The following is a 22,927-nucleotide window of genomic DNA, read 5'->3' as shown; positions in this document are numbered from 1 at the left end:
TCTTGCTAATTACATGAAAGAAAACATAATTTATGTAAGAACTTACCTGATAAATTCATTTCTTTCATATTAGCAAGAGTCCATGAGGCCCACCCTTTTTTGTGGTGGTTATGATTTTTGTATAAAGCACAATTATTCCAATTCCTTATTTTATATGCTTTCGCACTTTTTTATCACCCCACTTCTTGGCTATTCGTTAAACTGAATTGTGGGTGTGGTGAGGGGTGTATTTATAGGCATTTTGAGGTTTGGGAAACTTTGCCCCTCCTGGTAGGAATGTATATCCCATACGTCACTAGCTCATGGACTCTTGCTAATATGAAAGAAATGAATTTATCAGGTAAGTTCTTACATAAATTATGTTTTATGTAAGAACTTACCTGATAAATTAATTTATTTCATGGTGGTGAGAGTCCACGAGGCCTCACCTATTTGGGGTTGTTATTTTTGTTATAAGCACATCCTTTTTTTTTTTTTTTTTTTTTTTTTTTTTTCTTATTCTCATTATTGGCCTTTGCTCCTTAAACACTTAACTACTTGGCTATTCGTAAAAACCGAGGTATTTGGGACGGATATTTATAGATTTTAAGGTAAACTTTGCCTCCTACTGGTAGGAATGTATATCCCAAATGTAACAGCTCTTGGACCAACATGAAAGAAATTAATTTATCAGGTAAGTTCTTACATAAATTATGTTTTTGATTGTTTTTGCTTCTTCTGAAGCAGTTTTTGGTAGGAAAGTCATTCAGGATGTTTCTGGACATAAAGTAATAAAAAAAAATTTCTTTCATGTAATTAGCAAGAGTCCATGAGCTAGTGACGTATGGGATATACATTCCTACCAGGAGGGGCAAAGTTTCCCAAACCCTAAAATGCCTATAAATACACCCCTCACCACACCCACAATTCAGTTTTACAAACTTTGCCTCCGATGGAGGTGGTGAAGTAAGTTTGTGCTGGCTATGAAAGAAGTATCTCGAATTTTGGTTTGGGCGGAATCCAGCTCCTGTCTAATCTCTGCGGTTCATATCCCAGGTATGGACAATTGGAAAGCGGATTATCTCAGTCGCCAAACGTTGCACCTGGGCGAATGGTCTTCACCCAGAGGTATTTCCTCAGATTGTTCAAATGTGGGAACTCTCAGAAATAGATCTGATGGTTTCTCATCTAAACAAGAAACTTCCCTGGTATCTGTCCGGATCCAGGGATCCTCGGGCGGAGGCAGTGGATGCATTATCTCTTCCTTACAAGTTCTTCTTCCAAGGGTATTCTTAATATTCTAAAGGAATGCTCGTTTGTCCTGCTGGTAGCTCCAGCATGGCCTCACAGGTTTTGGTATGCGGATCTTGTCCGGATGGCCTCTTGCCAGCTGTGGACTCTTCCGTTAAGATCAGTCTTTCTGTCTCAAGGTTCTTTTTTCCATCAGGATCTCAAAACCTTAATTTTAAGGTGTGGAGTTTGAACGCTTGATTCTTGGTCAAAGAGGTTTCTCTGACTCTGTGATTGATACTATGTGACAGGCTCGTAAATCTGTATCTAGAGAGATATATTATAGAGTCTGGAAGACTTATATTTCTTCAGGATGGTTTAGATAAAGGTTTGTCCGCAAGTTTCTTGAAAGACAAATCTCTGCTCTTTCTGTTCTTTTTCATAGAAGGATTGCTAATCTTCCTGATATTCATTGTTTTGTACAAGCTTTGGTTTGTATAAAACCTGTCATTAAGTCAATTTCTCCTCTTTGGAGTTTGAATTTGCTTCTGGGGGCTCTTCAAGCTTCTCCTTTTGAACCCATGCATTCTTTGGTAGTTATATTACTTTCTTGGAAAGTTTTTTGTTTCTTTTGGCCATCTCTTCTGCCAGAAGAATCTCTGAATTATCTACTCTTTTTTTGTGAGTCTCCTTTTCTGATTTTGCATCAGGATAAGGCGGTGCTGCGAACTTCTTTTGAATTTTTTACCTAAGGTTGTGAATTCTAACAACATTAGTAGAGAAATTGTGGTTCCTTCATTATGTCCTAATCCTATGAATTCTAAGGAGAAATCATTGCATTTTTTGGATGCTGTTAGAGCTTTGTATTATTATGTTGAAGCTACTAAGTCTTTCCGAAAGACTTCTAGTCTATTTGTCATCTTTTCCGGTTCTAGAAAAGACCAGAAAGCTTCTGCCATTTCTTTGGCATCTTGGTTGAAATCTTTATTTCATCATGCCTATGTTGAGTCGGGTAACACTCCGCCTCAAAGGATTACAGCTCATTCTACTAGGTCAGTTTCTACTTCCTGGGCGTTTAAGAATGAAGCTTCGGTTGATCAGATTTGCAAAACAGCAACTTGGTCCTCTTTGCATACTTTTACTAAATTCTACCATTTTGATGTGTTTTCTTCTTCTGAAGCAGTTTTTGGTAGAAACGTACTTCAGGCAGTGGTTTCAGTTTGAATCTTCTGCTTATGTTTTTTCATTAAAATTTTATTCTGGGTGTGGATTATTTTCAGCAGGAATTGGCTGTCTTTATTTTATCCCTCCCTCTCTAGTGACTCTTGTGTGGAAAGATCCACATCTTGGGTAGTCATTATCCCATACGTCACTAGCTCATGGACTCTTGCTAATTACATGAAAGAAAACATAATTTATGTAAGAACTTACCTGATAAATTCATTTCTTTCATATTAGCAAGAGTCCATGAGGCCCGCCCTTTTTTTGTGGTGGTTATGATTTTTTTGTATAAAGCACAATTATTCCAATTCCTTATTTTATATGCTTTCGCGCTTTTTTCTTATCACCCCACTTCTTGGCTATTCGTTAAACTGAATTGTGGGTGTGGTGAGGGGTGTATTTATAGGCATTTTAAGGTTTGGGAAACTTTGCCCCTCCTGGTAGGAATGTATATCCCATACGTCACTAGCTCATGTACTCTTGCTAATATGAAAGAAATGAATTTATCAGGTAAGTTCTTACATAAATTATGTTTTTAGATAGATTAAAGGATAATGAATAAAAAATGATAAGAAATATGAATAGTATGGCCCAGCAACACCTTTTTGCTCTCTAGAGGCACACACTGCATGTTTCTCCCTGCACACCCTGCAGCACGTGAAACTCAAAACTGTCCAGTAGCACATGGCTGAGGTAGCAATCCGTGGGGTATGTCATTTAGTATAAACTGTTGTAACCCCTCTCAGAGACAATAAAGTATTAAAGGGATACTAAACCCATTTTTTTCTTTCATGGTTCAGATAGATCAGGCAATTTTAAGCAACTTTCTAATTTACTCCTATTAATTTTTTTTCATTCTCTTGCTATCTTTATTTGGAAAAGCAGAAATATAAGCTTAGGATCCGGCCCATTTTTGGTTCAGAACCTGGGTAGCGCTCGCTGATTGGTGGCTAAATGTAGCCATCAATAAGCAAGCACTACCCAGGGTGCTAAATCAAAAATTGTCAGTTTTTCTGCCTGAAGCCTTCAGGATGCATACCTATTATAATCTTAAACCAGCCATTGAAGAGTTTGTGAAGATTTAACTTCTTCAGTCACTATTCTTTGTTGTTGCATCTAGATTACTTAGTGCTTTTTATAGGTCACTTTTATTTTAAAATGATCTTTTATTTGCCTTTGGTTTGAATCATGTACTCCCCTAAGGATTTGCTACATATTTCATTATTGTCCAGGGTTGTAGATCAAAAGGAAATTTGTTAGGAACTTGGAATATGTATGTTTGCCTTTTTGGAACATATGGAAATTGTAATTCAATAAATGTTTGTTGTGGTTTGGAGAACATAAGAAAACATGTATATATATTTGTTTACAGGTATTTGTTAATATAAGGTTTGAAGAACATTGGTCTGCGGTAATAATTACTATTCTCCAACTATTGTCTTATTGCCTGTTTTAGATCTTTCCCTAATTGCCCTCAGTAGAGATAGGTAAGGAGGAAACTTTAGTTCACACATGGCAGCACCCGTTACTATTATAGAAGTATAGAAACTCAATGGAATGTAGAAAGCCTTCAATTTATTACAAGAAAAGGGAACAAAATAAATATTGGAAGTATATTGCAACATTTTATATTACAATCTCATACTGTTTTATGTATTTAGTGTTTAATGTGCCCTTAATAAAAAATACAAAGTTGTGGTTTTTCGTTAGAGCATTTTATTTTGAAACAAATTTCCTTCCTTCTTCACTATGTGTTTAACCCTGTTCATGATATGGACACACCGGTGAACCAGTCAGAAGCAGTGTACATATTTTTCTTCTGTTATGTGTGATCAGTCCACGGGTCATCATTACTTCTGGGATATTATCTCCTCCCCTACAGGAAGTGCAAGAGGATTCACCCAGCAGAGCTGCATATAGCTCCTCCCCTCTACGTCACTCCCAGTCATTCTCTTGCACCCAGCAACTAGATAGGATGTGTGAGAGGACTATGGTGATTATACTTAGTTTTTATAACTTCAATCAAAAGTTTGTTATTTTACAATAGCACCGGAGCGTGTTATTGCCTCTCTGGCAGAGTTTGAAGAAGAATCTACCAGAGTTTTTACTATGATTTTAACCGGAGTAGTTAAGATCATATTGCTGTTTCTCGGCCATCTGAGGGAGGTAAAAGCTTCAGATCAGGGGACAGCGGGCAGATGAATCTGCATTGAGGTATGTAGCAGTTTTTATTTTCTGAATGGAATTGATGAGAAAATCCTGCCATACCGTTATAATGACATGTATGTATACTCTACACTTCAGTATTCTGGGGATGGTATTTCACCGGAATTACTCTGTTAAAAGTACATTAAACCTTTTAATAGGTATTTATTATGTTAAACGTTTTTGCTGGAATGTAGAATCGTTTGCATTTTCTGAGGTACTGAGTGAATAAATATTTGGGCATTATTTTTCCACTTGGCAGTTGCTTGTTTTAATTGTGACAGTTTCGTTTCTCTCTCACTGCTGTGTGTGAGGGGGAGGGGCCGTTTTTGGCGCTCTTTGCTACGCATCAAAAAATTCCAGTCAGTTACTCTTGTGTTTCCTGCATGATCCGGTTCATCTCTAACAGAACTCAGGGGTCTTCAAACTTCTTTGGAGGGAGGTAGATTCTCTCAGCAGAGCTGTGAGACTTATATATTGACTGTGATTAAAAACGTTGCTCTGTAATTTTTATGTTTCAAATTTAATTATTGTTACTTTACTAATGGGAACAAACCTTTGCTAAAAGTTGTGTTGTTTTTAAGGATTGATGCTATAACTGTCTTTCAGTTCATTATTTCAACTGTCATTTAATCGTTTAGTGCTCTTTGAGGCACAGTACGTTTTTGTTAAATAAGATTGTAACCAAGTTGCAAGTTTATTGCTAGTGTGTTAAACATGTCTGATTCAGAGGAAGATATCTGTGTCATTTGTTCCAATGCCAAGGTGGAGCCCAATAGAAATTTATGTACTAACTGTATTGATGCTACTTTAAATAAAAGCCAATCTGTACAAATTGAACAAATTTCACCAAACAGCGAGGGGAGAGTTATGCCGACTAACTCGCCTCACGTGTCAGTACCTGCATCTCCCGCCCGGGAGGTGCGTGATATTATGGCGCCTAGTACATCTGGGCGGCCATTACAGATAACATTACAAGATATGGCTACTGTTATGACTGAAGTTTTGGCTAAATTACCAGAACTAAGAGGCAAGCGTGATCACTCTGGGGTGAGAACAGAGTGCGCTGATAATACTAGGGCCATGTCTGATACTGCGTCACAGCTTGCAGAACATGAGGACGGAGAGCTTCATTCTGTGGGTGATGGTTCTGATCCAAACAGATTGGATTCAGATATTTCAAATTTTAAATTTAAATTGGAGAACCTCCGTGTATTACTAGGGGAGGTTTTAGCGGCTCTTAATGATTGTAACACTGTTGCAATACCAGAAAAATTGTGTAGGTTGGATAAATACTTTGCGGTACCGGCGAGTACTGACGTTTTTCCTATACCTAAGAGACTAACTGAAATTGTTACTAAGGAGTGGGATAGACCCGGTGTGCCGTTCTCACCCCCTCCAATATTTAGAAAGATGTTTCCAATAGACGCCACCACACGGGACTTATGGCAAACGGTCCCTAAGGTGGAGGGAGCAGTTTCTACTTTAGCTAAGCGTACCACTATCCCGGTGGAGGATAGCTGTGCTTTTTCAGATCCAATGGATAAAAAATTAGAGGGTTACCTTAAGAAAATGTTTGTTCAACAAGGTTTTATATTGCAACCCCTTGCATGCATCGCGCCGATTACGGCTGCGGCAGCATTTTGGATTGAGTCTCTGGAAGAGAACCTTAGTTCAGCTACGCTGGACGACATTACGGACAGGCTTAGAGTCCTTAAACTAGCTAATTCATTCATTTCGGAGGCCGTAGTACATTTAACCAAACTTACGGCTAAGAACTCAGGATTCGCCATTCAGGCACGTAGGGCGCTGTGGCTAAAATCCTGGTCAGCTGATGTAACTTCTAAGTCCAAATTACTTAATATTCCTTTCAAGGGGCAAACTTTATTTGGGCCCGGTTTGAAAGAAATTATCGCTGACATTACAGGAGGTAAGGGCCACGCCCTGCCTCAAGACAAAGCCAAAGCTAAGGCTAGACAGTCTAATTTTCGTCCCTTTCGGAATTTCAAAGCAGGAGCAGCATCAACTTCCACTGCACCAAAACAGGAAGGAGCTGTTGCTCGTTACAGACAAGGCTGGAAACCTAACCAGTCCTGGAACAAGGGCAAGCAGGCCAGGAAACCTGCTGCTGCCCCAAAGACAGCATGAACCGAGGGCCCCCGATCCGGGACCGGATCTAGTGGGGGGCAGACTCTCTCTCTTCGCCCAGGTCTGGGCAAGAGATGTTCAGGATCCCTGGGCGCTAGAGATCATATCTCAGGGATACCTTCTAGACTTCAAATTCTCTCCCCCAAGAGGGAGATTTCATCTGTCAAGGTTGTCAACAAACCAGATAAAGAAAGAAGCGTTTCTACGCTGTGTACAAGATCTGTTATTAATGGGAGTGATCCATCCGGTTCCGCGGTCGGAACAAGGACAAGGGTTTTACTCAAACCTGTTTGTGGTTCCCAAAAAAGAGGGAACTTTCAGGCCAATCTTGGATTTAAAGATCCTAAACAAATTCCTAAGAGTTCCATCGTTCAAAATGGAAACTATTCGGACAATCTTACCCATGATCCAAAGGGGTCAGTACATGACCACAGTGGATTTAAAGGATGCTTACCTTCACATACCGATTCACAAAGATCATTACCGGTATCTAAGGTTTGCCTTCTTAGACAGGCATTACCAGTTTGTAGCTCTTCCATTCGGATTGGCTACGGCTCCAAGAATCTTCACAAAGGTTCTGGGTGCCCTTCTGGCGGTATTAAGACCGCGAGGAATTTCGGTAGCTCCGTACCTAGACGACATTCTGATACAAGCTTCAAGCTTTCAAACTGCCAAGTCTCATACAGAGTTAGTTCTGGCATTTCTAAGGTCGCATGGATGGAAAGTGAACGAAAAGAAGAGTTCTCTTTTTCCTCTCACAAGAGTTCCATTCTTGGGGACTCTTATAGATTCTGTAGAAATGAAGATTTATCTGACAGAAGACAGATTAACAAAGCTTCTAAATGCATGCCGTGTCCTTCATTCCATTCAACTCCCGTCAGTAGCTCAATGCATGGAGGTGATCGGCTTAATGGTAGCAGCAATGGACATAGTACCCTTTGCACGTCTACATCTCAGACCGCTGCAATTGTGCATGCTGAGTCAGTGGAATGGGGATTACTCAGACTTGTCTCCTACTCTGAATCTGGATCAAGAGACCAGAAACTCTCTCCTATGGTGGCTTTCTCGGCCACATCTGTCCAGGGGGATGCCATTCAGCAGGCCGGACTGGACAATTGTAACAACAGACGCCAGCCTACTAGGTTGGGGCGCTGTCTGGAATTCTCTGAAGGCTCAGGGACAATGGAATCAGGAGGAAAGTCTCCTGCCAATAAACATTCTGGAATTAAGAGCAGTTCTCCATGCCCTTCTGGCTTGGCCCCAGTTAAAAACTCGGGGGTTCATCAGGTTTCAGTCGGACAACATCACGACTGTAGCTTACATCAACCATCAAGGAGGGACAAGAAGCTCCCTAGCAATGATGGAAGTATCAAAGATAATTCGCTGGGCAGAGTCTCACTCTTGCCACCTGTCAGCAATCCACATCCCGGGAGTGGAGAACTGGGAGGCGGATTTCTTGAGTCGCCAGACTTTTCATCCGGGGGAGTGGGAACTTCATCCGGAGATCTTTGCCCAAATACTTCGACGTTGGGGCAAACCAGAGATAGATCTCATGGCGTCTCGCCAGAACGCCAAACTTCCTCGCTACGGGTCCAGATCCAGGGATCCGGGAGCGGTTCTGATAGATGCCTTGACAGCACCTTGGAACTTCGGGATGGCTTATGTGTTTCCACCCTTCCCGCTGCTTCCTCGATTGATTGCCAAAATCAAACAGGAGAGAGCATCAGTGATTCTAATAGCGCCTGCATGGCCACGCAGGACTTGGTATGCAGATCTAGTGGACATGTCATCCTGTCCGCCTTGGTCTCTACCTCTAAGACAGGACCTTCTGATACAGGGTCCATTCAAACATCAAAATCTAACTTCTCTGAAGCTGACTGCTTGGAAATTGAACGCTTGATTTTATCAAAACGTGGTTTTTCTGAGTCGGTTATTGATACCCTGATACAGGCTAGGAAGCCTGTTACCAGAAGGATTTACCATAAGATATGGCGTAAATACCTATACTGGTGCGAATCCAAAGGTTACTCCTGGAGTAAGGTTAGGATTCCTAGGATATTGTCCTTTCTACAAGAAGGTTTAGAAAAGGGTTTATCGGCTAGCTCATTAAAGGGACAGATCTCAGCTCTGTCCATCTTGTTACACAGGCGTCTGTCAGAAAATCCAGACGTCCAGGCCTTTTGCCAGGCTTTAGCTAGGATCAAGCCTGTGTTTAAATCTGTTGCTCCGCCATGGAGTTTAAACTTAGTTCTTAACGTTTTACAGGGTGTTCCGTTTGAACCCCTTCATTCCATTGATATAAAATTGTTATCTTGGAAAGTTCTGTTTTTAATGGCTATTTCCTCGGCTCGAAGAGTCTCTGAGTTATCAGCCTTACATTGTGATTCTCCTTATCTGATTTTTCACTCAGACAAGGTAGTTCTGCGTACTAAACCTGGGTTCTTACCTAAGGTAGTCACTAACAGGAATATCAATCAAGAGATTGTTGTTCCATCCTTGTGTCCAAATCCTTCTTCAAAGAAGGAACGTCTTCTACACAATCTGGATGTAGTTCGTGCCCTCAAGTTCTACTTACAGGCAACTAAGGATTTTCGACAAACGTCTTCCCTGTTTGTCGTGTACTCTGGTCAGAGGAGAGGTCATAAGGCTTCGGCTACCTCTCTCTCCTTCTGGCTTCGTAGCATAATTCGTTTAGCCTATGAGACTGCTGGACAGCAGCCTCCTGAAAGAATTACAGCTCATTCTACTAGAGCTGTGGCTTCCACTTGGGCCTTTAAGAATGAGGCCTCTGTTGAACAGATTTGCAAGGCTGCAACTTGGTCTTCGCTTCATACTTTTTCCAAATTTTACAAATTTGACACTTTTGCTTCTTCGGAGGCTATTTTTGGGAGAAAGGTTCTTCAGGCAGTGGTTCCTTCTGTATAATGAGCCTGCCTATCCCTCCCGTCATCCGTGTACTTTTGCTTTGGTATTGGTATCCCAGAAGTAATGATGACCCGTGGACTGATCACACATAACAGAAGAAAACATAATTTATGCTTACCTGATAAATTCCTTTCTTCTGTTGTGTGATCAGTCCACGGCCCGCCCTGTTTTAAGGCAGGTAAATATCTTTTAAATTATACTCCAGTCACCACTTCACCCTTGGTTTCTCCTTTCTCGTTGATTCTTGGTCGAATGACTGGGAGTGACGTAGAGGGGAGGAGCTATATGCAGCTCTGCTGGGTGAATCCTCTTGCACTTCCTGTAGGGGAGGAGATAATATCCCAGAAGTAATGATGACCCGTGGACTGATCACACAACAGAAGAAAGGAATTTATCAGGTAAGCATAAATTATGTTATCCACCAATCATCATCTGTGACCTGCTTAAGAATGGCACAGAACTTCCTGTGTTTGCAACTTCAGCTGAAAAAAAGGCATTTGTAAATAATTTGTTTCTACATGAGCATGTCCATTTAAAGGGAATTGAAACCCACATTTGTAATTTTATGATTCAGAGAGAGCATGTTATTTTAAACAACTTTCTAGTTTACTTCTATTATTTAAAGGGACACTGAACCCAAAATTTTTCTTTTGTAATTCAGAAAGAACTTGCAATTTTAAGCAACTTTCTAATTTACTCCTATTATCTATTTTTCTTCGTTCTCTTGCTATCTATATTTGAAAAAGAAGGCATCTAAGCTTTTTTTGGTTTCAGCACTCTGGACAGCACTTTTTTATTGGTGGATGAATTTATCCACCAATCAGCAAAGACAACCCAGGTTGTTCACAAAAAATGGGCCGGCATCTAAACTTACATTCTTGCATTTCAAATAAAGATACCAAGAGAATGAAGAAAATTTGATCATAGGAGTAAATTAGAAAGTTGCTTAAAATGTCATGCTCAATCTGAATCACGAAAGAAAAATTTTGGTTACAGTGTCACTTTATTTATTTTTGCTTGGTATCCTTTGTTGAAAAGCATACCTAATTAGGCTCAGGAGCTTCTGATTGGTGGCTGAACATAAATGCCTTGTGTTAGGCTTGCCCATGTGCATTGTTTTTTCTTCACCAAAGGATACCAAGAGAATGAAATAAATTGAAAAGCCATTTAAAATAATGTGCTCTATCTGAATCATAAAAGAAAATGTTTTGGTTCCACGTCCCTTTTAATTAACATTTTACAAACCACGGTAGATTTTTACTCAATACCCAGTGCTTAAATAGAGTTCATATAATTTGTATACAGAAAGGTTCCATGCATAGTGGCAAACACAAAATATTGTGGTAACAATACAATTAACCGGATCCACTATGGAATTTGCCATTTTAAGACTTATAAAAAAATGCAGTGGACTTCATAAACTATACTGGCTAAGTCTCCTTCCCTTGCCAGTTTCACTAGGCAATAAAAGGTTAAGTCAGATAGCAGTATAGTATATACTATACTGCTATTATATACTTAATCAGACATTTGGCTGACTGGCTCAGCTGTTTCTGTTGCACATGGTGGTTCAAGTATATGGAGAAGCTTGTGTCCTAACAGGTGTAAAACTAAGTATGCTGTTAGTGTTCTGAGGGGGTACAGTCTGTTCTCGAGCAGTTTGCTACCTCACATGCCTTTGTGCTTATAGTAAAGGCCGTCTTACTGTAGTAGCTTCTATATGTAAGCAAATGCAGGGAAGGCTATTTGGATAGCTTACAGTCTGTAGGCTAAGGCAGCCAACTCACCAAGCTTCACTTTCAGTTAGTCTATCAGAAATGGATTGCATAGAAGACAGAGCCGGAGGAGATGGACAAATCCTTCTAAATAAGGTTTGCTATGCAGCAAGGTGATGGGAAAGTGAAGGAACCATGTTTTAATGTATTCATCTGGGGGTTTATTGGCAAGCACACAGTACCCTGATACTATTTAAGAATGCTGTTTAAGCAGCATTAACTCAGAAGAAATACATCTTTTTATAAATCAAAAAAATTAAGACATAAACCCACACAAACACAAAAATTGTGTGTATAAATGTGTTTCTTGATACTGAATGCATAGTGCTTTTTATTGCTGTATGTCCTGCATTTTGTATAGTCACTATATAATATGTATTAGAGGTTCCATGTCACGCAATTTATACAATAATAATTGAATGTTTATTGTATTGTAGGGTTCTGTTGCAATAGAAAGAAATTCTGATGGAAAATGTGTGGCTCCTTCAGAAGGTAAGATTTGTTTAGTTACCACAAGTTTTATCATGTGTGCATACATATACACAGCTTAATTTCAGTCGCTCTTCATTCCTAGTTATGGAACCGGACAATGAAGTTTACACACAGTTCATGAAAAACCACAAATGCTACGATATTATACCTATCAGCTCCAAACTTGTAGTGTTTGATACCTCCTTACAGGTAATCTACCAACATCTATAGAAACCCATTAGATAATGCACTTTATATAAATTTATCTGTCTAAATTTAACTTTCATCCCAGGTAAAGAAAGCTTTCTTTGCTCTTGTAAGCAATGGCGTAAGAGCAGCACCACTCTGGGATAGCAAGAAGCAAAGCTTTGTAGGTATGTGTTCTGGGATCAGGCAATCGTAACCCCTTTTTTATCATTTAAAACTTTGTTCTGATATTTTTCCATTTGTTATAGGAATGCTAACAATCACTGACTTTATCAACATCCTCCATCGCTACTACAAATCTTCTCTGGTGAGTACATATTATGGTGGAGTGTACCATATTCAGTGTGTGACAGCAGACTGAATGATTGACTTCTGTTAGGAAGAGAGCTAATTACATTTTTGTGGTATGTACATATACAGGTACAAATCCTCAAATCCGGAATTCCAAAATCCACCTGTGTCTTTGGTTTCCTTCATGTAAGTGGCAAGAGTCCATGAGCTAGTGACATATGGGATATACAGTGGATATAAAGTCTACACACCACTGTTAAAATGTCAGGTTTCTGTGATGTAAAAAAATGAGACAAAAATAAATAATTTCAAAACTTTTTCCACCTTTAATGTGACCTACAAACTGTACAACTCAATTGAAAAACAAACTGAAATCATTTAGGTTGAGGGAAGAAAACGAAAAAAATAAAAATAATGTGGTTGTGTTCAGAATTAAGCAATCACATTTAAAATCATGTTAAATAGGAGTCAGCATACACCTGCCATTATATAAAGTGCCTCTGATTAACACCAAATAAAGTTCAGCTACTCTAGTTGGCCTTTCCTGAAAATTTTCTTAGTCGCATCCCACAGCAAAAGCCATGGTCCACAGAGAGCTTCCAAAGCATCAGAGGGATCTCATTGTTAAAAGGTATCAGACAGGAGAAGGGTACAAAAGAATTTCCAAGGCATTAGATATACCATGAAACACAGTGAAGACAGTCATCATCAAGTGGAGAAAATATGGCACAACAGTGACATTACCAAGAACTGGACGTCCCTCCAAAACTGATGAAAAGACGAGAAGAAAACTGGTCTGGGAGGCTACCAAGAGGCCTACAGCAACATTAAAGGAGCTGCAGGAATATCTGGCAAGTATTGGCTGTGTGGTACATGTGACAACAATCTCCCGTATTCTTCATATGTCTGGGCTATGGGGTAGAGTGGCAAGACGAAAGCCTTTTCTTATGAAGAAAAACATCCAAGCCAGGCTACATTTTGCAAAAACACATCTGAAGTCTCCCAAAAGCATGTGGGAAAAGGTATTATAGTCTGATGAAACCAAGGTTGAACTTTTTGGTAATAATTCCAAAAGATATGTTTGGCGCAAAAACAACACTGCACATCACCAAAAGAACACCATACCCACAGTGAAGCATGGTGGTGGCAGCATCATGCTTTGGGGCTGTTTTTCTTCAGCTGGAACTGGGGCCTTAGTTAAGCTAGAGGGAATATGAACAGTTCTAAATACCAGTCAATATTGGCACAAAACCTTCAGGCTTCTGCTAGAAAGCTGAACATGAAGAGGAACTTCATCTTTCAGCATGACAATGACCCAAAGCATACATCCAAATCAACAAAGGAATGGCTTCACCAGAAGAAGATTAAAGTTTTGGAATGGCTGTGGGGTGATCTGAAGAGGGCTGTGCACAGGACATGCCCTCGCAATCTGACAGATTTGGAGTGTTGTTACAAAGAAGAGTGGGCAAATCTTGCCAAGTCAAAATGTGCCATGCTGATAGACTCATACCCAAAAAGATTGAGTGCTGTAAAAAAATCAAAAGGTGCTTCAACAAAGTATTAGTTTATGCAACCATATTATTTTATTTTTATATTCCCTCTACCTAAAACATTTCTTTGTTTTTCAATTGAGTTGTACGGTTTATAGGTCACATTAAAGGTGGAAGAAGTTCTGAAAAGATTTATGTTTGTCTCATTTTTTTACATCACAGAAACAAGACATTTTAACAGGGGTGTGTCGACTTTTTATATCCACTGTACATTCCTACCAGGAGGGGGCAAAGTTCCCCCAAACCTCAAAATGCCTATAAATAAACCTCCCACCTCACACATACCTTAGTTTTACAAACTTTGCCTCTCATGGAGGTGGTGAAGCAAGTTGTGCTTGATTTTCTTCTGTGATAGGCGCTTCTAAGCATATTGAAGTCCAGTTCCTCACAAAGTACAGTGTTTGTCTGAGGGATGTGAAGGGTGACGCCATGTTTTCACCTATGGGAAATCTATTCTAAGGCTCTCTGTAAATCGGTCGCAGGAATTCATCTGCTCCCTCCCTTTACAGATCGACATTTTACTCCTCTACCATTACCTCTGCTGATATGTTTCAGTACTGGTTTGGCTGTCTGCTATATGTGGATGGGTGTCTTCTGGTAAGTATATATCATTTTTTAAGACACTCTCGGCTATGTTTGGCACTTTATCTTATAAAGTTTTAAATGTATATTGTATATATTTGCCATGAGTCAGGTCTGTGTATTTCCCTTTGCAGTCTAACAATTTCAGCATGGAAATTATGTTTATGGGAGTTTTTAGGCTTACCTGGGGTTCCAGTTAGTTTTAACTTGGAGTCTGATTTTTTTCAAAAATGTCATGGGCTTAGGCTCGCGATGACGCAGAATGTAACTTTTTATTGCAACATTTTTGGCGCAAAATTTTTTGACGCAGAGTCGCATCCACCGTGACACGAGTCGCGTTGTTTCTTGCAACTTTCTTGACGCAAGTTTTTTTGGTGCAAAGTCGCGCCTGTTATGACGCAAGTCGCATAATTTATTTGTTCAGCTTTGGCGCCAAAAGTGTGTTTTCTCTGCATTTGCGCACTTTTTGGCGCCAAAATTTGTTATATTAAGTCTCTCACTCTTTTGCTCTCTGCTCTCATTTGATTCATAGAGGGCTAGGTTGCTTGCTTTTGATTTTACTTTTGTATAAAAATGTTATCATACGCATTTTTTTCCCATTCCTGAAACTATTTTGAGGAAATTGAATATTTTGTTTAAATGTTATTTTTTCTTTTTTGTTACATTTTGCAAGATGTCTCAAACTGATCCTGCCTCTGATGTTACTGTAGGAATCAAGCTGCCTGTACACAATTCTTCCAAAGCTAAGTGTGTATGTTGTAAATTAGCTGATCTTACTTCTTCAGCTCAAATATGTGGCACTTGTTCTGAAAAATTATTACATACTGATAATGGTTCTGTAAGTACAAATACATCTACTGTTAAACCTTCACAGTCTAATGTACATGATATTCCTGTAGATATAAAAGATTATATTGCTGCAGCCATAGAGAAGGCTATGACTGCTATTTCGCCTTCAAATAAACGTAAAAGGTCTGTCCTAACTTCTCTTAAATCTGATGAAGTTTGTATTGATAGACAGCATAGTGAAGTATCTTCTGCTGATGAGGATTTCTCTGGCTCAGAGGATCCTACTTCAGAGACTGAAATTGATAAATCAACCTTTCTTTCTCAGATTGAATATATTCGTTCTTTATTAAAGGAAGTATTGTTTACTTTGGGTATTGAGGAATCTAGTCCTCTTGATAACAAGAATAGCAAACGTTTGAATTCTGTTTTTAAAACTTCTGTGGTTACTACTGAAGTTTTTCCTTTTCCAGATGCTATCTTTCATATGTTTACTAAGGAATGGTCTAAACTTGGTGCTTCTTTTAACCCTTCTTCTAGGTTTAAATAACTATAACCTTTACCTGTGGGTAATTTAGAGTTTTGGGGAAAAGGTCCCTAAGGTTGATGGGGCTATATCTACTCTTGCCAAACATACTACTATTCCTATGGAAGATAGTACTTCCTTTAAGGATCCTTTAGATAGGAAGATTGAATCCTATCTTAGAAAAGCATATTTACATACTGGCTTCTTAGATCTGCCATTTCTATGGCTGATGTTGCTGCTGCTTCAACTTTTTGGTTGGACAGTTTAGCTCAACAGTTCTTTTACTTCATGCTAATCATTTAATTTGTGATGCTATATTTAATGTCATTAAGATTGATATTAAATCTATGTCTTTAGCTATTCTTACTAGAAGAGCTTTATGGCTTAAATCTTGGACTGCTGATATGGTGTCTAAATCTAGATTACTATCATTTAAGGGTAATAATTTATTTGGTTCTTAATTGGGTTCTATTATCGCCACTATCACCAGGGGAAAGGGAGTTTTTCTGCCCCAAGATAAGAAATCTAAGGGTAAATTTAAAGCTCCCAATTTCGTTCCTTTCATCAGAATAGAGAACAAAAAAACTCTCCTTCCCCTAAGGCCTCTGGCTCTAATTGGAGATCATTTCCGAATTGGAATAAATCCAAGCCTTTCAAAAAACTTAATCCAGCCTCTAAGACTGCCTGAAGGTGCGGCCCTCAATCCAGTTTAACTAGGGGGGGGGGGGGCAGATTGAAATTATTTCAACACATTTGGACAGTCTCTGTTCAAAACCAGTGGATTCAGAATATTGTTTCTCAGGGGTATCGAATAGATTTCAGAATAAGACCTCCCATGGGAAGATTATTTCTTTATCATGTTCCAACAAACCCTGTGAAGGCTCAGGCTTTTTGCAAATGCGTTTCAAACTTGGAGCTTTCAGGGATGATTGTTCCAGTTCCTCTGCAGGAGCGGGTTTTGAGTTTTTATTCAAATCTATTCATTGTCCCAAAGAAAGAAGGTTCGTTCAGACCAATTCTGGATCTGAATTTCTAAATCGTTTTGTAAGAGTCCCAACTTTCAAGATGGTGACAATAGACTTACAGGACGCTTATCTTCATATTCCGATTCATCCAGACAACTATCAGTTTCTGAGATTCTCTTTTCTAGACAAGCATTACCAATTTGTCGCTCTTACGTTTGGCCTAACGACAGCTCCGAGAATCTTTTTAAAAGTTCTTGATGCCCTTCTATCTGTAATCACAGAGCAGGGTATTGCGGTGTTTCCTTATGTCTTGGTACTAACTCACTTTTCATTTTGCAGAATCTCACATGAAACAACTAGTGTAGTTTCTTCAAAGACATGGTTGGAGGATCAATTTACAAAAGAGTTTCTTGATTCCTCAGACAAGTGTCACCTTTTTAGGTTTCCAGATAGATTCAGTGTCCATGACTCTTTCTCTGACAGACAAGAGACAAATGAAGTTAGTTATAGCTTGTCTAAACCTATCATTCCCTTCAGTGGTTATGTGCATGGAAGTTTTAGGTCTCATGACTGCAGTATCAGACGCAATCCCCTTTGCTCGTTTTCATATGAGGCCTTTACAGCTCTGCATGTTGCACCAATGGTGCAGGGATTATACTCGCATATCGCAACTGATATACTTAAATCCCAGCACTCAACTCTCTCTGACTTGGTGGTTGGACAATCACCTTATTATTCAAGGGGCCTCATTTTTCCGTCCTATCTGGACTGTGATCACAACAGATGCAAGTCTTACAGGTTGGGGAGCTGTCTGGGGGTCTCTGACAGCACACGGGGTTTGGAAACCTCAAGAGGTGAGGTTACCAATCAATATTTTAGAACTCTGTGCTATTTTCAGAACTCTTCAGGGGTGGCCTCTATTGAAGAAAGAACTTTACATTCGTTTTCAAACAGACAATATCACAACAGAGGCATATGTCAATCATCAAGGAGGGACTCGCAGTCCTTCAGCAATGAAAGAAGTATCTTGGATACTTTCTTGGGCGGAATCCAACTCTTGTCAAATATCTGCGATTCATATACCAGGTATAGACAATTGGGAAGCGGATTATCTCAGCCGTCAGATTTTTCATCTGGGGGAGTGGTCTCTCCATCCAGATGTTTTTTCATCTTGTACAGATGTGGGGTCTTCCAGAAATAGATCTGATGGTCTCTCGTCTAAACAAGAAGCTTCCCAGATTCCTTTCAAGGTCCAGGGATCCTCAGGCGGAGATGGTAGATGCCTTAGCAGTTCCTTGGTTTTACCAACCTGCTTACATTTTTCTGCTTCTGGTTCTTCTTCCAAGGGTGATCCTCAAGATCATAATGGAACAATCTCATGTGTTTCTGATTGCACCAGCATGGCCTCACAGGTTTTGGTATGCAGATCTTTTCCGGATGTTTAGTTGCTAGCCTTGGCCACTTCCTTTAAGGCCAGACCTGTCTCAAGGACCGTTTTTCCATCAGGATCTCAAATTTCTAAATTTGAAGGCATGGAAATTGAATGCTTAGTGCTTAGTCATAGAAGTTTCTCTGGCTCAGTGATTAGCACTATGGTACAGGCTCGTAAATCTGTTTCAAGGAAAATTTATCGAGTTTGGAAAACCTATATTTCATGGTGTTCCACTCATAATTATTCCTGGCATTCTTTCAGAATTCCTAGGATTTTACAGTTTCTTCAGGATGGTTTGGATAAGGGTTTGTCTGCAAATATTTTGAAAGGACAAATTTCTGCTCTTTCTGTCATATTTCATAGAAACATTGCTAAACTTCCTGACATTCACTGTTTTGTTCAGGCTTTGATTCATATCAAACCTGTTGTTAAATCTATTTCTCCTCCTTGGAGTCTCAATTTGGTTTTAAAGATTTTGTAGGCTCCTCCTTTTGAGTCTATGCATTCTTTGTATATTAAACTACTTTCTTGGAAAGTGTTATTTCTTTTGGCTATCTCTTCTGCTAGAAGAGTTTCAGAATTATCTGCTCTCTCTTGTGAGTCTCCTTATCTGATTTTCCATCAAGATAAAGCTGTTTTGCGGACTTAATTAAAATTTTTACCTGAATCAATAGTTGTTCCTTCTTTGTGTTCTAATTCTAAGAATACTCTTGAAAGGTCTCTACATTCTTTGGATGTGGTAAGGTCTTTGAAATATTATGTTGAGGCTACTAAAGATTTCAGAAAGACTTCTAGTCTATTTGTTATTTTTTCTGGTTCCAGGAAAGGTCAGAAAACCTCTGCCATTTCTTTGGCATCTTGGTTGAAACTTTTAATTCACAAAGCTTATTTGGAGGCGGGGCAGTCTCCGCCTCAGAGAATTACAGCTCATTCTTCTAGATCAGTTGCCACTTCTTGGGCTTGTAGGAATGAAGCTTCAGTTGATCAAATTTGCAAAGCAGCAACTTGGTCTTCTTTGCATACTTTTACAAAATTTTACCATTTTGATGTGTTTGCTTCCTCGGAAGCAGTCTTTGGTAGAAAGGTTCTTCAGGCAGTTGTCTCAGTTTGATTCTAATGCCTTTTGATTTGAGTTTTTTGGAAATTTTTTAAAGAAAACTTAATTATTTTGGATTTAATTTCTCAGCGGATTTAGCTGTTATTTTATCCCTCCCTCTCTAGTGACTCGTGGTTTTCCACATCTTGGGTATTACATTCCATATGTCACTAGCTCATGGATTCTTGCCACTTACATAAAAAAAAACATAATTTATGTAAGAACTTACCTGATAACTTAATTTATTTCATAGTGGCAAGAGTCAGTCCATGAGACCCACCCTATTTTTTGTGGTTATGATTTTTTGTATAAAGCACTTTATTTTTTCCAGTTCCCCTTTTTGTATGCTTTTTACTCCTTCTTTTACACCTCACTTCTTGGCTACACGTCAAACTAAGGTATGAGTGAGGTGGGAGGTGTATTTAAAGGCATTTTGAGGTTTGGGAAACTTTGCCCCCTCCTGGTAGGAATGTATATCCCATACGTCACTAGCTCATGGACTCTTGCCACTATGAAAGAAATTAATTTATCGGGTAAGTTCTTACATAAATTATGTTTTTTTGGATTCTATGTTTATCTTAGTGACTGATACTCAAAAGCCCCTTTTCCGGTTTTATGCAAAATTGCCGATTTCCTAACAAAAATGTCATCCACTATTATGAACTTGTAATTTGTTCCTAATGTCTTAACGACTAGGAGACTCTAGCATTAAATATAAGCTTGAACGATTTGGCTCAAGCAACCGTGTTTACTTTCAACTATATAAGCGCACTATTTCCATTAGTGAGCCACTCTTAATCTAGCACTTACTTAAAGGGACAGTCTAGGCCAAAATAAACTTTCATGATTCATATAGAGCATGTAATTTTAAACAATTTTCCAATTTACTTTTATCACCAATTTTGCTTTGTTCTCTTGGTATTCTTAGTTGAAAACTTAATCTAGGAGGTTAATTTGCTAATTTCTTAGACCTTGAAGCCCACCTCTTTCAGATTGCATTTTAACAGTTTTTCACCACTAGAGGGTGTTAGTTCACGTATTTCATATAGATAACACTGTGCTCGTGCACGAGAAGTTATCTGGGAGCAGGCACTGATTGGCTAGACTGCAAGTCTGTCAAAAGAACTGAAAAAAGGGGCAGTTTGCAGAGGCTTAGATACAAGATAATCATAGAGGTTAAAAGTATATTATTATAAATGTGTTAGTTATGCAAAACTGGGAAATGGGTAATAAAGGGATTATCTATCTTTTAAAACAATAAAAATTCTGGTGTAGACTGTCCCTTTAAAGGAATAATGTAGTCAAGAAATATTCTATCATGATATGAAAGAGGGCCTTTTAAACAGGTAGAAAATATATTTGCCTGAGATGTTCACTAAAAACAGTTTAAATAGAAACAGATTCTGTAGTATCTGATAAGTTGTGTACCTTCAAGTAATGCTAATTTAATGACAAGGACGATTGGCAGAGCTCTGATAGTGCGGAGGTAGTGGGGAGCCTGCATTCTGAAATGCCCTTGTTTAGAGAAATGGGGAAGTTAACTTCAGCATACTTTTTAAGATGAAAATAATTAAACCAAAACCATTGCTAGGCCAAGGTTGATAAATATTCCATTGTTCAGTTTTGCAAGGCAGCCATTTGGTCTTCCATGCACACTTTCACTGTTTTATCAAGTCAGTGTTTTTGCATTATCAGAAGCAGGTTTTGGAATTTCTTGTAAATGGCTCTATCTAAGGCCTAGTGTCTAATTTGGTACTGTCTACTAGTACCTGAATATGCTGTCATCCTAAAAGTATGAGAAAACACAATTTATGGTGACAAATGGCCTAATCTAACACTAAATAATGTGTGTCTTCTAGGTTTAATTTGATCTAGCATGACTAGACTAAAATACTAGTGTATTCTCTTTCACCTTTCACCCTCCAAAAATTTCCCACCTTCCTATGTGTAAATTATAAGTATGCAGGAATTGACTTGGTATATGTAAGAAGTTGTGGTGTCCTGAAGGCTCTGGGAGGTGTTTCTCCCTATTCCAAGAAGCATGTGGTGTTATTTATGAGTCAGCACAGAATGGCTAAAATACAAGTCTGCGAAAAGAACTGAAATAAGGGGGCAGTCTACAGAGGCTTATATACAAGCTAATCACAGAGGTAAAAAGTATATTAAATTGATAGTAAACTCTCCCCTTTTTAAAATTATATCCTGAATGTTAGTGATATTTTAGATGGTGTTTAATTCATCAGTTGTAATGAAGATGCGCTGTAACTTTTTAATATAAGATATAAAATTAAAATTCCCCATGCTTTGCCGCCCACCTCAAAAGTAAAATATTCTGTGAGCTAACAGTTTGAATTGTTCTGCAATCAATGCTCTAGCTACAACAAAAGTGCCATATAGGGAGAGCGCTGATTAAACAACAATTCAAACCTTTAGCTCACAGAAAAAATGACTTTTGAAGTGGGTGACGGAGTGCGGTATATTTGAATTTCATATCTATATTAAAAAGTAAGTTATAGTGCATCTTCATTACAACGGATGAATTAAACTCCATCTAAAATATCACTTACATTCTAGATCTGATTTTTATAAAAACGAAAGTGTAACATCACTTTAATATAACAGTGTTGGCTATAAAAAACTGAGGAATGGCTAATAAAGGGATTATCTATCTTTTTAAACACCAATTGATTGATTGAGGGATGAACTTTAATTTGATTTTCATATAGATGCATCTTCATCAGTAAATGAAGTTGGGGGTAGGATGTAGACTGTAAGTTTTAACTAAAATATTTTAGTTTCTGACTTGTCTCTCAGAGGATATTTCTAATGATTACACTGTGTTCAGCAACCCCTTGTTAATTTCATTAAATATTTTAACATGCAGAAGTAACTTCTATCTAATGAACACTCTCTGAAACAGGTGCAGATCTATGAGCTGGAAGAGCATAAGATTGAGACATGGAGAGGTGAGTGTGTTCCCAGGATATTATATGCAAACAAACGTAGCGAGGTGCAACGGTACTAGCGATAAAACATAGCCTTTATTCAACTTCTTTAAAACACAGCTGCAACAAATTGTGTAGATGACGGTCAGTCACTCAGTAAACCCACTGACAGGTTTCAGCCTTAGCTGTAATCACAGTTAGGGTTCATTCATTTCAAAGTGACCTTTATACGTTAAAAACATCCTGATTAGTTAAAACAAATAAGAAACATCACCAAACCTTCCCCTTTTTTCTCATTAATCGTACGTCCATTAAGATGGTGAATACCTACTTAACATTTCTTTAACCAAACCAGGGAATGACCGCAAGTTACACATGCAATATTAGCTAACATCCTTAACACCCTGGAGATAAAGATGATACAATTGTAATAAACTTTAAAATAAAAGCTTGAAAGTAGAAAGGCTGGAGTTCCCAGGATATGCAGTGCTTGCTCGTTTAGTATGGATTGCAATTTCACAGCCTAAGGCCTAGTTTCCATTGAGGTGGTAAAGTTTGGAAACTGGTGGTGGTATAAAAAATCTTCATAGACT

The 22,927-nt window shown here is 38.7% G+C and overlaps 1 protein-coding gene across 1 annotated transcript in view; it reads left to right on the top strand.

Moving 5' to 3' along the window:
* Nucleotides 1-11,543: 11,543 nt before the first annotated feature.
* The window catches only part of PRKAG1 (protein kinase AMP-activated non-catalytic subunit gamma 1), a 132,541-nt gene continuing 121,157 nt past the window's right edge, over nucleotides 11,544-22,927 (top strand). The window contains exons 1-6 of the mRNA XM_053708072.1: nucleotides 11,544-11,579; nucleotides 11,921-11,975; nucleotides 12,058-12,164; nucleotides 12,247-12,328; nucleotides 12,410-12,468; nucleotides 22,310-22,355. Coding sequence (XP_053564047.1) covers nucleotides 12,060-12,164; nucleotides 12,247-12,328; nucleotides 12,410-12,468; nucleotides 22,310-22,355 — 292 coding nt within the window. The 5' untranslated portion in view covers nucleotides 11,544-11,579; nucleotides 11,921-11,975; nucleotides 12,058-12,059. The remainder of the gene's footprint in view (nucleotides 11,580-11,920; nucleotides 11,976-12,057; nucleotides 12,165-12,246; nucleotides 12,329-12,409; nucleotides 12,469-22,309; nucleotides 22,356-22,927) is intronic.

This window comes from Bombina bombina, chromosome 3 (genome assembly GCF_027579735.1).
Source record: "Bombina bombina isolate aBomBom1 chromosome 3, aBomBom1.pri, whole genome shotgun sequence".
NCBI classification, from domain to species: domain Eukaryota; kingdom Metazoa; phylum Chordata; class Amphibia; order Anura; family Bombinatoridae; genus Bombina; species Bombina bombina.
The sequence above is the reverse complement of the archived record's forward strand: the minus strand, read 5'-3'. Positions and strand labels throughout refer to the sequence as shown.